The sequence below is a fragment of the Nuphar pumila genome, chromosome 4 (genome assembly GCF_984573655.1).
Source record: "Nuphar pumila chromosome 4, dmNupPumi1.hap1.1, whole genome shotgun sequence".
Lineage (NCBI taxonomy): Eukaryota > Viridiplantae > Streptophyta > Magnoliopsida > Nymphaeales > Nymphaeaceae > Nuphar > Nuphar pumila.
In genome coordinates this window covers 116164409-116185323 of record NC_143252.1, presented here as the reverse complement: position 1 = coordinate 116185323, position 20915 = coordinate 116164409, and the positions used below count along the sequence as shown (strand labels likewise).

The 20915-nt window shown below is 39.2% G+C and overlaps 2 protein-coding genes across 4 annotated transcripts in view; one reads left to right on the top strand and one right to left on the bottom strand.

Moving 5' to 3' along the window:
- The first annotated feature begins 234 nt into the window (after positions 1–234).
- LOC149840734 (protein PHR1-LIKE 3-like) lies at positions 235–6220 on the top strand. The gene is made up of 6 exons (XM_090003295.1): positions 235–826; positions 3929–4005; positions 4211–4265; positions 5242–5305; positions 5392–5461; positions 5554–6220. Exons 1-6 carry the CDS (start codon positions 634–636, stop codon positions 5974–5976), a joined length of 882 nt encoding a protein of 293 aa, XP_089859421.1. The 5' UTR covers positions 235–633; the 3' UTR covers positions 5977–6220.
- A 7529-nt stretch (positions 6221–13749) lies between these two features.
- LOC149840733 (ubiquitin-conjugating enzyme E2 8-like) overlaps positions 13750–20915 on the bottom strand; it is a 32228-nt gene continuing 25062 nt past the window's right edge. For all 3 annotated transcript variants that reach the window (XM_090003294.1, XM_090003293.1, XM_090003292.1), the window contains 3 exons: positions 14320–14447; positions 14142–14246; positions 13750–14073 (listed from right to left, as the gene is read on the bottom strand). In XM_090003294.1, the coding sequence (XP_089859420.1) occupies positions 13930–14073; positions 14142–14246; positions 14320–14447 (377 nt within the window). In that variant the 3' untranslated portion in view covers positions 13750–13929. The remainder of the gene's footprint in view (positions 14074–14141; positions 14247–14319; positions 14448–20915) is intronic.

The window sequence follows — 20915 nt, the reverse complement described above, 5'->3', positions numbered from 1 at the left end:
ACCCTAGAACCCCACCCACCCCAGTGATTGAAAACGAAGAAAGCAACAAACGTACCATGCGACGCAAGATGGTGGAGGGGTCCCTCCACGCTGGCCCCTAACCTTTTGCTTTTTGCCCCCCCCCCCCCCCTAAACCCCTTCGTCCGTTTGCCCTTGTTACGATCAATCCTTACCCCACCTTGCCCTACGGCCCAGAAATTTTGTAATATAACGAATCATCAATTCTGCTCCACCGTCCCTCCCCATATTAAAAAACAAAAAGAGGCAACGGCCCCCTCTTTTATTCATGTCTTCAGTTCTCCCCCTCCTCTATCCTTTGGGTGTTCTTGGACTCGCTCTGTCTGGCTTATCTGTACCCATTCTGCGCCAATGCTTAAAGGATTATTTTCTTAGAGCCCTTACTCTGCATTACCCATGAGAATCCCGACCTTCCAATCCTGCTCTCCCCATGGATTCCCAAGGCTTCAGTTGATTAGGGTTTAGAGAGAGAAACAGAGACATAGAGAGAGAAGGGGAGGTAGGTGTTCGATTTGGCGATTTGGTATCTCTCGTTTTGCGATTTCGTCTCGTGGGTGTTCAGTTTCTCGCGGGGATTCTACCGTTTGGGGGAGTGGGTGGGTGGTCTCCAGGAGAATGTACCAGGCGATTCACCACTCGCTGGAGAAGGCAGTTGGGCGCGAGGACTTGCAGGGGCAGCTAGAGAGCACCAATCTTCCCGTCGACGCCTGTTTGGTGCTCACCACGGATCCGAAGCCGCGGCTGCGATGGACAGCAGAGCTCCACGAGCGGTTCATCGATGCGGTGACGCAGCTCGGCGGGCCCGATAGTTAGTTTGATCCCCATTTCTTCTACCTTTCTTGATTTCAAAAACGCACACCTTTCGTTCTTTTCTCTTTTCTGGATTTCTCTGCAATTGTATCTTGCGGCAGTGTCTATATTTGTAGTCTTAATGTAGTTGGAAGTATGTATTATGTTCCTTAGAACGCAGCTTTCCAAGAATGATATTGTTACGCGTTGTGATATTCTCAGGGAGATGCCTGGGAAATTGTTATGATGTTTTTCCCTCTGTTTTTTTGCATTTTTTTTGTTAATCCCTGTTTATGGTTTCTGTAGTTTGGGGTTGCTTAAGATGTTCCCTGCTGACACATTCTCATAATGAAAGCAGACCTGATTATATGGTCCTCTCTGAAGTAACTATTTCCATAGTTTTCATTTTTCTTTTAATCCATTAGGAACCATTTCCCTCTTATTTAGAGGCAAAGCTTTAGATACTTCAAGAGTTCGTTGACATCGAGGGAGAGCTTGAGTGATATATCTTTTTTGACCAATTATTTTTCTTCTCACCATGTTGTAATACATAGATGGTGGTTGTGAAATGCTTTTCTGACTTCTGTTGCTCTATATGACTGCGGGAATTGTTTTGTGCAAAGTCTTTTTATGGTATGTTACTATTAATCTATTCTCTTTGGTTGTGCAAATGGTCTATTTTTAAGGCTAGTATCTTATGTATATTCCTACTGAGACAAGATAAGGCTCCTTTTCTGGCCTCCAGTTGAGTTAACTGCCTAATGTTTCTTTAGCTGAATTTACATGAGATTGAGTCGTTGATTCTATCACCTTTTTTACCATGATAATTATTAAATGAACTATTTGATATATTTTGCTTCCATTAATCCTATTGTTGCTATTATTACCATTATCACTAGTGAATGTTGCACATGCAAATTCATGCCAGAGAGAAGAATATAATTATCATTTTAGTTCCTCAAAATCCTTATGGGTTTTTCTCTTTCAATTTTTAACACGCTAAATAGCTAACTCCTTTGTCAAATTCAAATCTGAGACAGCCAGCCCTTGTTAAGACAGAGCCCGCTTTACTCTCCGGCTATAGCTTCCTGGGCAGCTAGCATTTTCATTTAACTATAATTTTATAAGTAAATTTACAAATTTAATTATCAAAATTAATAAACTATAAATATAAAGATGAAAGAAGACTCGACAAATAGTTCTGATTTTTTGGTGCATATTTTTATTGAGCTATTTGTTTGTAAGAATTAAGTAATGTTAATTAAGTAGATAGTAAACAATGATTATTTGCCAGAAGATTTTTTATGAAATTCATGTATGTATCTATTATTGGTTCAGTGACGCATCCTTGCCTATGAATGGCTATGTGATCATTAAGTCCCCATTTCTTGTTTCAGAAAACTTCCTTATCAAACACACGTGCTAAGACCTGAGGGGTTAGCATAGTTGGAATGGGCCTTGGCTGTCATACGGGCAGTATGGGTTCGATTCCCACGGGTGTTATCCCACTTGCATAAGCTGAAGCTGGTGGATCCCTGGGGTCGAGGGGTGTGCCCGGGTTTACACCCCTATGGGGTGGTTTCCCTAATCCACATGAAAAAAAACACATATGCTAGTTATTTTAGTATAATCTTTTTGTTATTTTCCTGTTATGGTCTGTACATCTAGTGGATCAGTTGCCTGCTTCCCATATCCATAGAGGTAAATTCAATATGTGTTTAATTAGCTACCCATGTATTTTTTCTGAAGTTAGTGGAAATATAGTGCCATCCGTATTGTTTCCTGTGATTTTTTTTTTCTAATTTATCTTTTAGAGTTTCTTTTGACATTCCCCATTCATGGACATAACCATGTATTATTTTGAGCCATTTACTCAAGTTAAAACTGTTCTTGGTTTACAAAACTTATTGTGGCATATTTTGTCAAATAACCATATTGTCATATTATGTCTCATGTACTGGATTACGTTCTTAGCATGATTAACCTGCCACTTTGCTAAAATCTCAAAATAAAAATCCTTGTATTTGCTAAGTAGGTCTAATAGGACTGTATGTCTTCAAAATTTATAAGCATCACATGGATTTCCTGTTGTAATACCTTATTGATTTTATTTTATGCTGTATTCCAATAAAACATCTGTCTATGCAATTCCACAGAAAACTGTTAGGAATTAAACTATATCACATGGATCCAACTTTAAGCCGTTTTGTGTCAATCCATCCCTTCCTGATCCACACACCAGATAGACAAAAACCCATATGCCTTTTCTGGAATAACACCGACCGAATCCATAACCAACCGGCATCACACAGATTTATGTGAATGAACAGTGCTTTGACCTGATTGAACTCAACCATCACACCTCAGCAAAGCAGGTGAATGCAGAGTGTCTTTATGTGTAAAACAGTTGCCTATGCAGCTGCCTATCTGATGCCAATGGGTTGTTGAGTTTGAGCTGTTAGGGTAGCATAAGCCTGTCCTCTTTTCTTCTGTTTCTTGTTTTATTCTTGAGTCTGCATAGCAACAAAATAATGTGGTCGTGTAAAGAAACATAATTTATTAACATGGTAATCTAGTTATGCTCTACAGAAAACTGAATTGTTATCTTTTGTTTTTTGAAATGTTAATAATTTGTTTCAGTGCATACACTATTATTGGATACACCAGTGAAGCTAATTGCCATTAACTCAAACTAAAATTAGTCTTCTGGCCATCTTGCTGCAAATGGTGCGGCTAATTGTTGTTTAACATGCAGCCAATTTTGTTTTTAGGTTAATTCATCAACCTACATTATGTCACCACCATTTTTCAGCACTTATTCCTTCACTAATGAATTTCTAGTTCTTTGGGATGAGTATTGGCAGCCATGAAGGGAATGCTCTTCTCCCGTTACTTTATAGCAGCATTTGAAGTTTAAAATGAAGAAAATGACACTACAACATGTATATATATATAGAGAGAGAGAGAGAATTTTTGACAAAATAATGCTTGTTTTGTTTCAATCCATCTACTGAGTCAGTTTATAGGCTTATAGCTCATTTTATGCAATTCATTTTTCTTCGTGCTTTGGTTTCATCAGGATTTTGTTTCTTACGGGCTTACTGTTTAATTGTGATTGCAGAAGCCACACCAAAAACCATCATGAGGACAATGGGAGTAAAGGGTCTTACTCTCTATCATTTGAAGAGTCATCTTCAGGTCCACTTTATTTTTTTTTAAGTTCTTGTAAGCCTTGTTTTTTTTTTTTGTTGTTTGACGCTATTTGTTTGCTGGGAAATAGGAAGGATAATTGTTGTGAGTGTCAAGTTTGTGGTCCTGCATATACAATTTGTTTTTTCTCAGACATACACCACAATAGAATTGATCAGAAATGTTTTGACGATTTTGCTTCTTTGATCTGCAGAAATACCGGTTGGGCAAGCAATCGTGCAAAGAATTAACTGACAGCTCAAAGGATGGTCTCTCTCTCTCTCTCTTTCTCTCTCTCTCTCTCTTTCTCTCTCTCTCTCTCTCTCTCTCTCTCTCTCTCTCTCTCTCTCTCTCTGCTTGTGTTTCTTGCAAGTCTGAGGTGCTTAGGGAGACATTAGGATCAATCCCTGAAATTATCTTCATTGAATTCAGAAACCTTGGACAGGGTGGGGCTACAAGTCTCCATTCACACCACCTGCTTTTCTATTTTTCTCCCCCAAAATCCCTGAAATTATGGACAAAGTCTCATTCCGCACTTCCAAGTCTCGCGGGGCTGCTTTGCTTGCTCACTTCGCTTCCTCTCCCTTCTGGTGAAGCTTTGTAGACTAGCTTCGCTAGCACTTGGAAAGTGAGCTCCCTCGAGCTTCCCTTGCATACTCACGCCAACCTGGTTATCTTATTAGGTTGTCCAACTTTGGGTGCTTGCCTCTTTCAGTGCAGGAGTTTGCATTACCATGATTAATTTCCAAATGAAGGGATGTATTTTATCCATAAGAAATCTCAAGCTAAAGTGATTTCCGTCACTAGTGATAAGGTCCGAAAAAATAAATATTTACATTTGTTAGCTCATTTTATCTGTATTTTCAAATATTTGCTGCTTTTGTTTGTGTTCTAGCAATCCAGCCAATGTAGTTTTGGACCTTAGTAGAGCATATGTGCGTGGTGTTCAGATCCAAGTCCAATGAAAAAAATCATGTGTTTTATTTGTTTTGATAAGTCTTTTTTCTGCCATATCTAGATGAATCTGTAACCCTATCCAAGTCACAGAGTTCTAACTTCTAACTGGGATAGGGATCTAGATCTACGTCCAATTTGATTTTCCAGGACCAAATACCAAGCTGTTTTCAAGCCCATGAATTCACATCTTTAGACTGATTAAGGTCTTTGGAAGACCCAGTGTTTGACCCTTAGCCACCCTAATTCTTACCTGGTTTGCATGCTTTTAACGGTGCTCTGCTATTGCAGCTGCTGACCTTTCAGAAAGTCAAGGCACTTCATCATCTAGAATGATGTCACAAGAAGTAAATGAGTAAGATTTTGGAAACCATACATCGACCAATTTTGGTGAGCGCATCTTCTCGCATTCAGTTTCAATTATCTTCCTTTCTTGTGCAGTGGTTACCAGGTTACTGAGGCATTGCGAGTTCAGATGGAAGTGCAAAGAAGATTGCACGAGCAGCTGGAGGTTGGTCCTGGTCCTTTCACAGTCCTGCATTTAAGACTTCTGTTTCATGATCATTTGTTCTTGCTTCTAAAAGTGTTTCTTGTGGTATGCAGGTACAGAGGCATCTCCAGCTTCGGATTGAAGCCCAAGGAAAGTACCTCCAATCCATACTTGAGAAAGCCTGTAGAGTGCTTGCTGACCAGAACATGGCTTCAACTGGCCTAGAGACTGCAAGACAAGAACTTTCTGAATTGGCAATCAAGGTCACCAGTGATTGCCTTAGTCCTCCTTGTCATGACACAAACTTGGCCTCTCTATCAGAGATGTCAGCAGTCTGTCTGGATGAGAAATCTATCAACAGACAAACCCATATTACTGACTGCTCCGTTGACAGCTGCCGGACATCTAATGAGAGCTCTGCGAGAGGTCTGCAACCTGTAGAAAAGAAAAGAACAAGGGTCATATACTGTGACAGTGATTCACTGGTCTGGGAGAGCGATGCTCGCCAAGATATACAGTGGATGGCCAGTATCTGAACCCTTGATGTCAGTGATATTGGTTCAGTGGAAGTATTGTTACCCTCTTGCACAGGATATGTATATTTGTTGTTCCTTGTACTTGGATCCTATCACTTGCAATAGAAGTGGGCTCACCTTGAATTTTTGCATGAACTACCCTTTAGCATGTAATTATTTTCTTACTGTAAATTGGATATTGATCTTGTTAGTTAAAAGGGAATCTTGGCAGTTTGGTTTTACTGTTTACTGAAATTATGAACTGTAGAACGGCTCTTTTGCCTATTGACTGATGTTGATGCCATGGTACATATTAGTAAATGCTTAATGGAGTCAGCACCAGTGACTCATACTGGAACACATGCGCATACAGAAAAAACATGGTGCGCACATGCATATATATATATATATATATATATATATATATATATATATATATATATATATATATATATATATATATATGCATTGACATGTTATATGCTGAACATGTACTGTTTCACCCCCGAGGGGGTCTTCCGCATGGCCATCTGTGGTTGAGGGTGCTGAGATGAAGGTGCCAGGTCAAACCCTGCTGGCACGCAGGTGTGTAGCTTTTAGAGGTGGGCCACGCAAGGCAGGGTGGTCGTGGGGTGAAGTTTTTCTCGCTTCGGCGGGAGTTCCTCATCATAATATAAATATACTGTTGTCTCTTAAACTTCCATACAATTTCAAGCTAATTGGCAAGCCCCATTGAATTATGCAATTGTACATTATCGTGCTTTGGACATCTAGCGATGGTATTCTTGGCTTCATGGATTAAACCTTGACAGTAAGATCTTGAGGTTGCTCCAATTGGTTTGTTTAAGCATCTGCTCTTTGAAAAGGGCATTAAGTATGATGCAGCTCTTGAATGTAAGTAATGCAACATTTCATACCTTAAGATCAAATTATCAAAAGCCTACTATCATAACCGGCATACATGAGTTCCATGACCTATGTAGGTGCCTTTGTTTCGTACTTTGACATGAACAACTAAATACAGGAAAGTTATAGCTTGCGAGGGTGTGAAAAGAACAGTAAACAAGTATGAGTGGCTTCGGGTGTTCAACTTGGAAAAATGTAGAAAACCAGAAGAAAACCCATGTTGAATGGACATTGGTTTTTTTTTTTATTCTTTATATGTTCTAAGATAATCTGAGAGAAAGGTAGGAGCGGACTTGTGGCTATGATTTTTTTTTCAAGTCATGGCTGATGCATAAAAGGAAAGGCTGCCTGACCAGCTTTTAAATAATTAAGATAAACACCTAAATTTTCAAGAAATTGCTCTGAACCACATCTTATTTACCTAACGCTAGTTGACTCTTAAATATGACACTTTTAACGTTTCCTTTGAGCCACTAAGATGGTTTGTTGCCCCAAAGGGGTTTGGCGCAGTGCTATGGGGCCTAGGCCGCTAGGCAGGCAGTCTAGGTTAAAATCTCATGGGCATCACCCCTCATGCAAGCCAAAGGGTGGTGACTCCCTGGGGCAAGGGGTAACCCACAAATTTTTAGGCTGCCAGGACAGTGACCTTAAGTGCGGCGGGCAGAGTTAAAGCAGCTAGGTCTCTGATCCTGGAGGCAGTTTCTCCATGTAAATAAAAAAAAAAAGTAAGACGGTTTGTCAGTTATCTAAGAAGTTAGGCATGGAGACTGGAATGCATTTGATTGCAGATGGGATATTCATACTACCCATCTCTCATGTCCAGAGAGAGACAAGGGAATTAAATAATTTCCTAGGGTGAAAATTGTAAGAGCAGCAAGATCGTTGCCGTACCTGGTACGAGGCTGGTCTGGATCTGCGAAAGTGGCAGCGATGATGGAGAACACGTTGAATGACTCTAAGCACAACGGCTGCAGATGTATTCTCCAAGCGTGAATCTTTGTTGTTCTTCAGTCGGCTGTACTGTAGAAGATGAGAGAGGACGAGAGGAGAGAGTGACGGCAATAGGGTATCACGATTCTTGAATGATAATCGTACCCTACATTCATTCATATATATTAAGTAAATATTGGATCGGGTCTATGATCCTTCAGTCCAGGCCCGAGATGGATATACAGAAATACGGGTCCAGATCTGGACCCATATGAACATATACAATCTTAATAGTCTCCCTCAAGTTGTGCATGGTTTTGTACCATGGACAACTTGTTCTTCAAAAACCAAAAGTGAATTCTGGTAAGCCCCTTAGTAAACAAATCTACCACTTAATCAATCGTGAGAACGTAGGCTGGTTCTACTTCTCTATCTTCGATCTTTTGCTGAATGAAGTGTTAATCAATCTCTATATGCTTAGTACAACTGTGATGAATGGGGTTGAAGGCAATTTGTATGACACTTTGATTATCACAAAAGATATCGGTGGGCATAATAGATGCTCCGATCTCAGTCAAAAGATATCTCAGCCATGTAGCCTCTGTTATGGCAACCGTCATAGATCGATACTCAACTTCTGTACTGGATCGTGCAACTGCACGCTGTTTTCTACTACTCCATGCTATCAAGTTTCTGTCAAGAAAAATGCAATATCCAGAAACCGATTGCCTGTCATCTGGATCTTCAGCCCAATCTGCATCTGTGTACACATCTAATCGATGTCGCTCTCCTTTAGACTTTGATTGATGATAAACTAGACCATCTTCAAGAGTCTCTTTTAAATATCAAAGGATTCTCTTAACAACGTTCACGTGCTCTGTTCGTGGGTCATGCATGAATTGTGACACTTGATTCACTGCATACACGATGTCTGGTCTGGTGAAGGTGAGGTATTGAAGCATACCCACGAGACTACGATATTGCCTGGAGTCTTTATATGATTCCCCATCCTAAGAGTTGAGCTTGTGATTTAATACACTAGGAGTGGATAGTGGTTTACAATCTGTCATGCCTACCTTTTCCAACAAATCCAAAGTATATTTGTGTTGGGTTAATGAAAGAGATTCATTCTGTCTATCCACTTCAACTCCTAAGAAATAACGCAAGACTCCCAAATCTTTCATCTTGAACTGTCGACTTAGTAAGGCCTTGGTAGCTTCTATGTGTTCATCTGAATTCCCAGTAATAATAATATCATCTATGTATATAAGAATCAAGGTATGTACTTGACGATCGCAGAAAATAAATAAAGAATGATCGAGATGAAAACGAATGAAACCATATCGTTGAACTTCAAAGAAAAAACTATCAAACCATGAACGAGAAGCCTGCTTTAACCCATAGATGGCTCTTCGTAGTTTGCAAACATATGTGCTGGGGCTGTATTCTGCATAATCAGAGGGTTGCTCCATATACACCTCTTCTTTCAGGCTACCATGCAAAAATGCATTTTTGACATCAAGTTGACTGAGAGTCCATTCATACTGAACCGACAAAGACAATGAATCGAATAGTTTCCATTTTGACCACATGACTAAAGGTCTCATTGTAATCTTACCCATATTCTTGAGTGAAACCTTTTGCCACCAACCTCGCCTTATAGCATTCAATAGATCCATCAGGTTTATACTTTATTTTATAGACCCATTTAGACCCTACAACATTTTTGTCTGATGGTCTGGGAACAATCTCCCAAGTCCCACACTCATGTAAGGCTTTCATTTTCTCATTCATGACTTCAACTCCATTTGAGTGACATAGATGCTTGTGAAAAACTAATAGGTTCATTATGCTTTTCAATCTGGGAGATGAACAGTTGTAAGTCTGCAGAGAAGTTGTTATAACTAACTCATCTTTCAATAGGATGACGAATTCTCTTAGGCCTTCTAGTCTGCACAGCCGTTCGTTGAGCATTGTCTTTATTTTTTCGAACATATACAACACCTTGGAACTTTGCAATATCTAAAATGCTAGGCATAGTGTCCTGCATATTTGGCGATTCTTCCTTTTGTAATTGCACATCAGGTTTATTCTGTTCAGCCGATAGTGTATGACATGAAGAAGCATCGTGAGTAGCCATTTGATCAAACATCTCAGCAACGAGCCACAGCTGATAACCTTCATCATTCATGTTGTGTTCTACCTTCTCTAAGCTCTTAATATGATTTTCATCAAATACAACATTTTATGAAACTCTGATGTGATTAGTAGTGGGATCGTAGTAACGATAACCTTTGTATTGATCAACATATCCAATGAACTTACATTTGCATGCCTTGTTCTGAAACTTGTCACGTTGGGAACTGTCAATATGAACATAACATATGCATTCAAACACTCGCAGTTCATTATAATCAGGATGAATCCCAAAGAGTGTAAAATAAGGAGATTGATTTGCAAGTAATTTCATTGGCAATCGATTTATGACATGCACGACAGAATGAAAAGTTTTCGTCCACAAGATTAAAGGAACATGAGTATCATGTATCATGCTCAATGCACTTTCTACAGTGTTTCAGTGTTTTCTTTCCGCCACACCATTTTGTTGTGGTATGCGAGGATAAGATATTTGACGACTTATTCCATTATCCTGGTGAAATTCAGTAAATTACTATGATAGATATTCTCCCCCACCGTCACATTGAAAATGTTGAATTCGAGATGAGAATTGATTGCAAACTAGAGCACAAAATGAACAAAAAAGTTTGAACACTTCAGATTTGTGTTTCATAAAGTAGATTCAAGTGTATCTAGAATAACTATTGATAAAAGTAACAAAATAGCAGCTACCCAATAAAGAGGATTGTGGGGCAGGTCCCCAAACATCAGAATAGACAATTTTAAAAGGCATAGAAGCTTTTTGATTTATTGATTGAAATGGAAGAATATGACTCTTACATAAATGGCAACTAAAACAAAGAGAAATATTAGACTCAATACTCAAACTAGACTGTGGAACGAGTCCACTAGACACAAGTCTTTCAATGAATGAACGATTACAATGACCCAAATGACGATGCCAGTTTTTTGGCTTATTATACTGAGACAGACTAAAAAACTTTAAATGACACTGGTTGTGAATTTATTTGAGCAGCACGAACAAGCGACTCCTTGAGGACATACATATTTCACTGTCGTTTTCCTTCAGCGAGTGTATTCTTCGTGAAAAGATCCTTCACACATACAGAAGAGGGAGTAAATTCGACATAAGAATTAGTAGCATCAACAAGTTTAGAAATAGAAATAATATTTTTAACAATGCTAGGTGAGTGATAAACATCAGATAAACGAAGTGAAGAATTGAGGAATGGAAGAAAAATGTTTCCAACATGAGATATAGGGTGGAGAACACCATCTTCAGTTTTAATACTAAATTTACCACGATAGGGGATAGGTTGTGAAATCTTACCAACATCACCTGTCACATGTGAAGCAGCTCCAGAGTCGATGTACCAAGTCCCCTGCTCAGACTGTTTGAAGCTCAACTCGGAAAGAGCAGAAATTAAGAGATTCTTCATTCTCCTTTTCATCCCTTGCTTGTCCTCTAATGGAAGGTCCAACACCATTAAATCTACCTCTATATTGTGAGTTATGCCAGCAATTTGCCTTAATGTGCCCCTTTTTATTACACTGAAAACATGTTGGTATATGTCTAGAAGATTGATTCCCTGATAATGAATTGGGTGACACATTGGGCGTGGGAAGTAATCCACGACCACTTTGATTACCTCTTCCCTATCCATGTTCACCTCAAAAACCTCTACGTCCTCGACCTGCCACCATGCTTGTGACAAGAACCTCATGATTACTGGAATTTAGAGCCAACTCCTCACCTCTAATAGTGACTTCATATTATAGTAGTTTTGCCCACATATCATCAAAGTTAGGCAATGAAGGAAGACATAGAAGAGAAGTGACCAACATATGATAGTCGGTTCCAAGTTCATTCAGCACTTGTTGAACTTTCTCTTTGTCGGAAATTATACAACCCACCATGGCTAATTGATTTGTGATGCTCTTGACTTTGTTCATGTATTCTGTAACCGATAAATTTTCTTTCTTCAAGAGCTGAAACTCTATCTTTAAATGCAGAATTCGAGACTCTGAAATCTGTGAATAGGCCTGTGCTAGTATCTGCCACAGTTCACTAGTTGAACATTCATCAGGAATGGCGACTAATACCTCTTAAGAGAGTGTAGAGGTAATGTAAGCCACAACCGCCTGATCTTTCCTTTTTCATATTACAAACTCTAATTTGCGAACTAGTTTATTAGAAACCTCCCCTTTATCATCTCGCTCTTCCTATAGGACAAACTCTGGTGGTACATGAATCGCTCCGTCGAGATATCCAAAGAGATCTAAAGTACGAATAAAAGGCAAAATTTGCCTCTTGCAGGTCAAGTAATTTGAGTTATTCAATTTCTCAGAAATGAGTTGACCAAGAAAAACAGAGCGAAGGAGAATCTATGAGAAATGATAAACACGGATTGACTCAATAAAAGGAATCCAAGGAAACAATAATAAATAGCAGGGAAGTCTTTGTCCAGCCGTGCAGCAAACCAACAATTGTCCGGTAATTTTTTTTTTACACGGACAGTCTGGTTATAGTCAGTCAGAAATAATCTGCGAAAACTTGATTTGAGCAATTTTGGATCTGATCAAAAATTTAGTTGATACAAAAATAAACTTTTGAACTTTAGGAGTCACACACGTGAAAGCCAAAAAAAAATTGTAGGAATGATTTGTTCTAATCTGATATGAAATTATCATATCTGAAATTTAAGAACCAAATAAGAGAATGAACGGGATTTAGAAGATTGGGATGTGAAAATATGAGTCACACACGTGGAAGGAAACCTGATTTGTCATAACCTAACCAGATCCAAATTGATCTGTCTTGAAATGCTAAGATCTGATCTGAAACGATCAGATCCAACGTTAGGGAAAAGCGAGGGGATGATATAAGAAATAGGGTGATTAAGTAAAAAGGGGAAATTTGATCCGACACGATCAGATTTAAAAAGGCACTGAGGAGAGACAAGTTTAGAATCAAAGGAAGAAAAGAAAGCCCGACCTGATTGATGGACCTCAAGCTTGCTCTGATACCATGTTAGAGCAGCAAGATCGTTGGACTACATGGTACGAGGCCAGTCTGGATCTGCGAAAGTGGCAGCGATGATGGAGAACACGCTGAGTGACTCTAAGCACAAAGGCTACAGCTGTATTCTCCGGGCGTAAATCTTTGTTGTTCTTCAGTCCGTTGTACTATAAAAGCCGAAAGAGGATGAGAGGAGAGAGTGACGGAACGATTCTTGAATGATAATCCTGCCCTACATTCCTTCATATATATATATTAAGTAAATATTGAATTGGGTCTATAATCCTTCAATCCAGACCCGAGATGGATATACAGAGATACGGGTCCAGATCTGGACATATCCAATCTTAATAAAAATAACAGAGCCAACCAAACAGCACCTGAAAAAGTGAACTATGTGTGAGATGCATATACCTAAATTACCCAAGAGAGCAACCTTAGACACAGAAAACAATGATTAAAGGAAACTTCCACAAGCTATAATCATAAAAAAAATATGGGTATAATGATAATTTTGAAAAACACAAGCCGTCAATACTGATTTTTTCTGACACAGGTTTAGAATTCTTTTTTTATTTATAACCCAAAGAAACCGCACCCAGCACGGCGACCTGGTCGTGCTTGGCTCAGCCTGCCATACCTATCGTCATTGTGCCGGCAATGTAAAACTGAGTTTTAGAATACTTGGTTCTCGCATAAAGAAATCAAATCTATTTGCGAAGGTAGAGCATCCGTGACGCTATGAACGAAGGTAAAATTTAAGGAGCAAAAGGAAATATATCTGTGGAGATAATCAGCACTTTATAAGGGAATGCACAACTGATAATTTAAATCACTAAAACAGTCGGGACATAAAGTCCACATATCCAACTCTGTAGACACCCAAGTCATCTTTCTTTAGTTATTCGGCCTTAAGATCTGAAGGACAACTTTTGATGGAAGAAAGACCAAACGCATCCCTTTGTAAACCACCTCACCATCTATCCCATGGCATACTTCTGGGTCCAGTTGCGTGCAGTTGATTCATACTTGGCCCTGTCAGTTTTGTACATGTGCGCAATCTCGGGCACCAGCGGGTCATCGGGGTTCGGATCGGTCAGAAGAGAACAGATAGACAACAAAACCTGCAGCAAGAATACAGGGCACACTAAGAGAATTTCTCGAGCAAAGCAGAGAAAGAAACATTTGATACCTTGGATATGGTTAGTGCAGGGCTCCATTGTTCCTTCAGGATGTCCAGGCAGATACTCCCATTGCTATTGATGTTTGGATGAAAGACTTTGGTGCGGAAAGCCACCTGAATATACATAGCGGAGTCATATACTCTCTTTTTCACATGTTAAAGATAGGGATATGCCTCTCTTTTTTACCTTTGGTGGCTTGAATGGGTAATCAGGTGGGAAGTGAATGGTCGCAAGAAACACACCACCTGCATAGGGGCTTTCAGGAGGCCCCATAATGGTCGCTTGCCAGTGGAACATGTCCTCTGCCACAGGACCTATAGGTACAGGAAGAACAATAAACAATGATTTTGCAATCTTGATTGAATTACTCAAATATCAGAAACATGTGAGAGATACCAAGCATAGAGAACCGTGCACAAACTCAAGCATGCAAGTTTGTACAGTACATGTCCTTTGTGTGTAATTCCGAGTATATTGAGCATATTCCTCCACAAAAAACATGAAATTACAATTCAAAATATGATGGACAAGAACTCACGGTATGATCACAATGTGAAGGGAACATAAAAAGAGTTATCTAGTACCACACAAAATTAGCAGAGCATAAGTAGCGACAAACAGTAGCAGGAAGAGGAGCACAGAAAACATTAGAGAATCGAATGATAAGAAGATAATTTTTGAGAAACCTAGGTCTACTATAATTACAAAACAATTTTGGGGGTGGTGAAGCCCAGATCTACTATAATTACAAAAGAATTTTGGAGAAGCAGATATTAATGGTAGGATATCGTTCAACTACTCGTAACAAATTTGGGGTGTCAATGACTGAGGCCAACATTTGATTAGTGACCATTACCCTAGACATTATATCAATTAATTTAGTGTTAGTCCCTATAACCTGGATAGTCGTATAATCCCCTTGAGATATCGAGAACCTATAGGTGATCCAATAACTCTTAAAAGCTAGACTGCATAGCTATCCCCAAATTATGCAAAACTCAAATTCCCCTTAATAACATTAATTACATGTGATGCAAGATCTCGTTTAACTGCAAGCTAGACCAGGAATTAGAATATTTGTCATTTTACCCAGATAATCACAAGCACATGAACGTGGTCGTCTTATGAATCTGATCCCTATACAATATTGCTGCATGTAGTCCGATGCATATAAATCTTTGTACACAGACAATCTGATGCCTGTATAATATGTTATTTGTGTGGTAGTTTGTTTACATCATGCAATGGATCATGTGTCCAAACAATTTATGATGGATACAGGCAAACAAATACTCACAAGGATTTCATGCTTGCTTGTGCAAGAAAACATGAGAAGATTCAAAGAGTATGAAGGAAGTTTCCCTGGCAGGCAATTATTTCACATGGTCCAACATGAGGGATAACCCTCTCCCTGAAGAGGTTCGATAGATTTAAATTACCTGCGGACATAATGGAAAAGACTCATGAATCATCATATACTAGGTATATGCCACCGCAGAACCATATCAGATGACATCACTAACAGCATCAAATGGGGAAGCACAGATAAGAAGGGTAGCCCGATTCAATTCTTGATGGCAGAGATGTGATGGTTTCATTAGTAGACTCAGAGAATCGTGGAGGAACCCTCAGGAAGGCCACTGGGCTACATACAGAATGGTCCTCAAGCATGACTGTAGAAGCATGATCTACCAAATGAGATATAAGAACAAGACCTTTTGTAGCAATATCACACTTTAAGAGGACGAACTGGCTGAATTTCAGAAACAACAAGAGACTGTGCCTGAAAGTTTCCAATGATAAATCACAGAGCCAATGTTGTGAAAAGCACACCTCAAGGTGCAAAAAGTGTGCCTCGCCGCAAGGCAAGGCACCTTGAGCCTTGATGGGCGCTTAAAAAGCATAAAGCCCCTGAAGTGTGCGCCTCAGTCTTTTTGAGTCAAATGGGGGTCGAAAACCCAATTTGACCCTAAATGTGGGGAGGCCCAGGTTCTTAGGGCACTCCCCTCTTTCTCTCCCAACTCTTGCTCTCCCTTTCTCTCTGTCTCTCTCGCCTCTCGCTGTCTCTCTCGCCTCTCGCTCTCCCTCTCCCTCTCCCTCTCCCTCTTTCTCTTTGTTTCTCTCTCTGCTGAAAGGAAGAACATATACATGTACATCTCTCATTGTCTCGCTCCCTCTCTCTCTCTGTCGAAAGGAAGAAGACAGTTACCTCTCTCCCTCTCCCTCTCCCTCTCCCTCTCCCTCTGTCTCTGTCTCTGTCTCTGTCTCTGACAATATATCATGCATCCATCATGAATGTAAGTGATAGATCTCTAACTACCAATGGCCTTTGAAACATCAGTTATAATAAATGAGTGATGCATGTACATACAATTAAGAACCAACAATATGTATTTTTTGCATAAATAGTGTCATCTAGTAGTCATTCTATATAACTGCATATGTTTTGTGAATACAGGTTTCTTTTATGATTTTATATTATGTTTCATCTATGCAGTTTTGGACAAATACATTAAAATTGGTTAATGCTAATATGCATTTTCTGATGATGACATAATGTTGATAAATTTAATTGTTAGTGATTTTGTTACTTAATTTTTTATTGAATGCTCATATTTTATTTGTTAGATACTTACATAGATCAAATTGTTGCATTAATGTTACTTTTACATGTTAATTTCATATTTTTTGGTATTTATTTGAGATTTTTTATTTCTTATTGGTTGTTGCTTTATCAATAAAGCATTTCTTTTATTTATTCGTATTTTTAGATATTTTATTAAAGTTTTTTTTAAGTTTTCAAAAATATAATTTTGAGGCTTACGCTTACGCCTCGAAGTTTATGCCTCGCTTCATGTTTTGGTGGAGCGCGCACAGCAGAATCATTGAACTCATAAAGTTAATCCAAGACTGGAGATCCAAAGAGAAATGAAATGGAGATAGCTGTCTTGGATTCAGTGGAAGAAAGGGAGATTAAAACATATGATTTTTTCACCACAAAGCATCCAAAAGACAGGATGAACCACATCCCTCCCATGAAGATTAGGAGAGATTACTTTAAAAGTAGGGAGATCGATTAGACAGGTTAATGAAGCATTCTTTTTATTAAATAGTGATGGCTGTTGGGCAGTGAGGGTAATTAGTGGTTGAACCTTATTTTACAAAAGTACGTATTTTCGGCTTGTGTTTGGAGTTGGAAACTGAAACTTGGATGGTGTTGAGACTTATGTAATATAGGTGTTTTACCAATTCCTGTACTCCCTTTAGTTTTATTCTTTTGTACATTACCTTATTGGTAAGGGGTAGTTTAGTCTTATATTTTTTTATTTCTTTTTACTTTGTGGCATTTGAGAGAGTTGACTCGTATAAACAATAAGGGACTCCCATTTAAGTCTCAATCTATGTCACATGGGTGCGGGTGCGGGTGCGACACGGGTGCGGCGCAATTTCAAAAATTTTGGACACGGGAACTCGGCTATATATATATATAACAATAATTCTAGTAAACAATTAAAATTAAGGTAAACACATCCATGGGCCATGGTCAAAGGAAAAAAAACTTTAAACTATGACCTTGTGAAATGGTCCATAATCTGTACTGGTCCAATTTTTTAAATGACCCCTTTACTATAGCATTCACATACAAATGTTTAAACTTTATACGTTAACAGTTGCACAGACTGTGCAATACAGTTTGTGCAATGCAGTCCGTGACTGTGCACAGTCACACAGACTGTGCAGACTGTGCACAGTCACACAGACTGTGCAGACTGTGCACAATCACACAGACTGTGTGCAGTGACTGTGCAGTTGCGTTGCACAGTCTGTGACTGTGCAACTGCATTGCACAGTCTGTGACTGTGCAACTGCATTGCACAGTCTGGTTATATATTTAAAAAAAAAAGATATATAAAAAATGATTTTTTTTTTGTTTTTTGTCCTAAAAATGGATATTTTTGGACTTGGTCAAAGTTGACCAAGTCCAAAATGTGGACGGACTCATCCTCGACTCGTTGACCGAGTCTGACTCGGCGTTGACCGAGTCCGACTTGGCGTTGACCGAGTCCGACTCGGCGTTGACCGAGTCCGACTCGGCATTGACCGAGTCCGACTTGGCGTTGACCGAGTCCGGGGCGAGTCCGAAGCCGCACCCGTGTCGGGGCGTGTCGACTCGGGTGCGGCACCTCCCTAGCTGAGTCCGTGTGACATAGGTCTCAATGAAGTTTTCTTGCTCTCGTTACTCCATCTCTTTGTATCTTCTTCCCTTTAGTTCGAATATGGTATCAGATCCGTGTTTAAGCCTTAGAGGATTGTGAGGATGTAGATTGGGAGAAGACCTCATTTCTCGCCATCAATAGTCTGCCTCGACGAGCATACTGCTGATGTCAACTTCAGCCATACAATAGGCAGATTTATCTCCATTTGAGATAGTATTCAGATCGATCTTTATTTTTGGAGTTGAACCAATCAAGAATCGGGTTATTTGGTGGAGATTTGAAATTTCTGGGGTTTTTCTAAGATTTTCTGGAAATCACATCTAATAGGGTCCAGATTTGGGGATTTTGCTCATTTTGGTCAAATCAATGGTTTCTAATCTCTGCAAAAGGGTGTAATCAGGTCGTTTTTGTGATGGAACTTTTTAGAAGTGTTTTGGGGGTTTGATGTGGTGATTTGGAGGAGATTTGACGTGATTTTGGTGTTGCTATTGGTGACAGTAGCAGTATTCTTACTGGTACAACTTGGCTTAGCAGCTGTGATTGGGTTTCTATCACAGCATACTTAGTCTTTGTGGTAGTTGTGAGTCATATTGTGCAGTTTTGGTAGGGATTCTGAGTTGGTTGCAGTGATTTTGATGTCTCTATTGGTGACGGTAGCAGTATCTTTGTTGTTATAGCTTGGCTTGGCTGCTGTAGTTAGATATATATCACAGCAGACATTTTGTTTGTAAACCACATCGTGTAGCCTTGGTTGTGTTTGTGTGCTGCGAGAGTGATTTTGATTTGCTTTTGGTATCCATACTTTCTTGATAGGGGGCAGTCGACATGGTTCTTGGTGAATATAATTGTCTGAATATTGGAGGTTATGTTAGTGTACTGCTGTATACACTGACTTGGACTTTGGTTTGCAGTTGTTCTCTCATGCAGGTCGGCAAGGTTCTTGGCGAATATAATTGTTTGCATATTGAAGGTTGTGTTAGTGTAGTGCTGTATACACTGCCTTCTTTGGTTTGCAGTTGTTGCTCTCATGCAGCTACATAGTATTGTGTAGTTGCGGTTGTGTGAGATATGGGAGGGGATTCAGATTGTCTTAGTGAAGCTGATGGGACAAATTATGTGTATTGGGCTGATTTTATGACAGTTGTGATAGAAGAAAAAGGGCTTGGAGGGTACTTAGATGGTACTTGGATGACATAAAGGTGAAACCTAAGCCCACTGGTGCTGATTTTGATAAAATAATAGAAGAATGAGTTGTGAATAATGCAATGGTCAAGGCTTGGATTCTAGGTTCAGTAGAGTAGAGAATAGTTACGAATCTCTCCAAGTTTAAGCTTACCTGTACCTCAAACAAGTCTACAAAGCAAGAAAATTGGGCAAGGCACTATCAGTTCCTCAAGAATTGAAGAGTATGCACCAAGAAAATAAGTCAATTGAAAAATTTTATTCAGATATGCAAAGAATTTTGAATGACCTTGCACTTATGGAGGGCCAAACAAAATATGAAAATTGTGCAAAGTGTGAGATGTGTACATGTCAAACTTGTCGGGGGCTTCTTGACCCGCATAAAAAAAATTGATAGGGTTATTGAATTTCTTATAGCGCTTAAACCAGAGTTTGATGGAAGGAATGCCATTCTACATCATTCTCACTTACCCTTTGTCACCAGGGTCTTAGTAGAGTTGATTGCAGAAGAGACCAAGATGAAGTCTCTTGGAACCTATTAATCCAGAGACATGACAATGTCTCGATAAGTAGGTGGCAAAGGCGGTGGAAGAGTTGGAGAAAGAGGTTACCTGAGCTTTATTCAATGTCACTATTGTAAGAATTTTGGTCATATGAAAAATTATTGTCCAATTCTCAGAAAAAAGAAAGGTGGAGTCTAAGCAGTATCTTATGATAGTGAGGGCATAAAGCCCAAGGATGATCACTCTGACATTGGCACTCAGTCTGTTGGTCTATCAACTATAACAGCTGCAGAATCGTTAGGGGGTGGTCAACTTCAATTGTTAGAAAAAGTGCAACAACAGATTCAGGTCACCTTTAATTGTTAAAAAAAGTGCAACAACAGATTCAACAATTGCAAATCCAGCTCAATCAGCCGTAGCCCCTCCCTTTGCTACTCCTGCCTTTCTCTATTATTATTTTCTCAAATATCTCAGGTTGTTCCTCTAGTTTGTTAATAAACTCAAGGGGCTTCATGTTATATGACATCTCATGAGCCTATTCTATGTTAAAATATACGTAGGTACACACACACACACACACACACACACACATATATATAATATATATATATATATATATATATATATATATATATATATATATATACAATACCCGATAGAGGTATTCTGATCTTTTTACATAGTTGTTTCTAGAAACAACTATTTCAAATAGGGTAGATTTATTTTTATTTTTTATTTTTAATTTATTATGCCATGGGGGTCCCAACATAGAGTTTGGGGGGCCCAACGACCCTATGTAAGAACCCCAAATGGCTCTCCTTTTCCCCTTTTTCTTTGTGTATATATAGGGGACTTCTCCCCTTGTATTCTTAAGCTTGTG

What these genes read in the sequence shown, in the direction of transcription:
- LOC149840734 (XM_090003295.1), top strand. Translation starts at nt 634, where the DNA reads ATGTACCAGGCGATTCACCACTCGCTGGAGAAGGCAGTTGGGCGCGAG. An exon ending in GCAGCTCGGCGGGCCCGATA is followed by an intron (nt 827 to 3,928) that starts GTTAGTTTGATC and finishes TTGTGATTGCAG; the next exon opens with AAGCCACACCAAAAACCATC. An exon ending in ATGTCACAAGAAGTAAATGA is followed by an intron (nt 5,306 to 5,391) that starts GTAAGATTTTGG and finishes TTTCTTGTGCAG; the next exon opens with TGGTTACCAGGTTACTGAGG.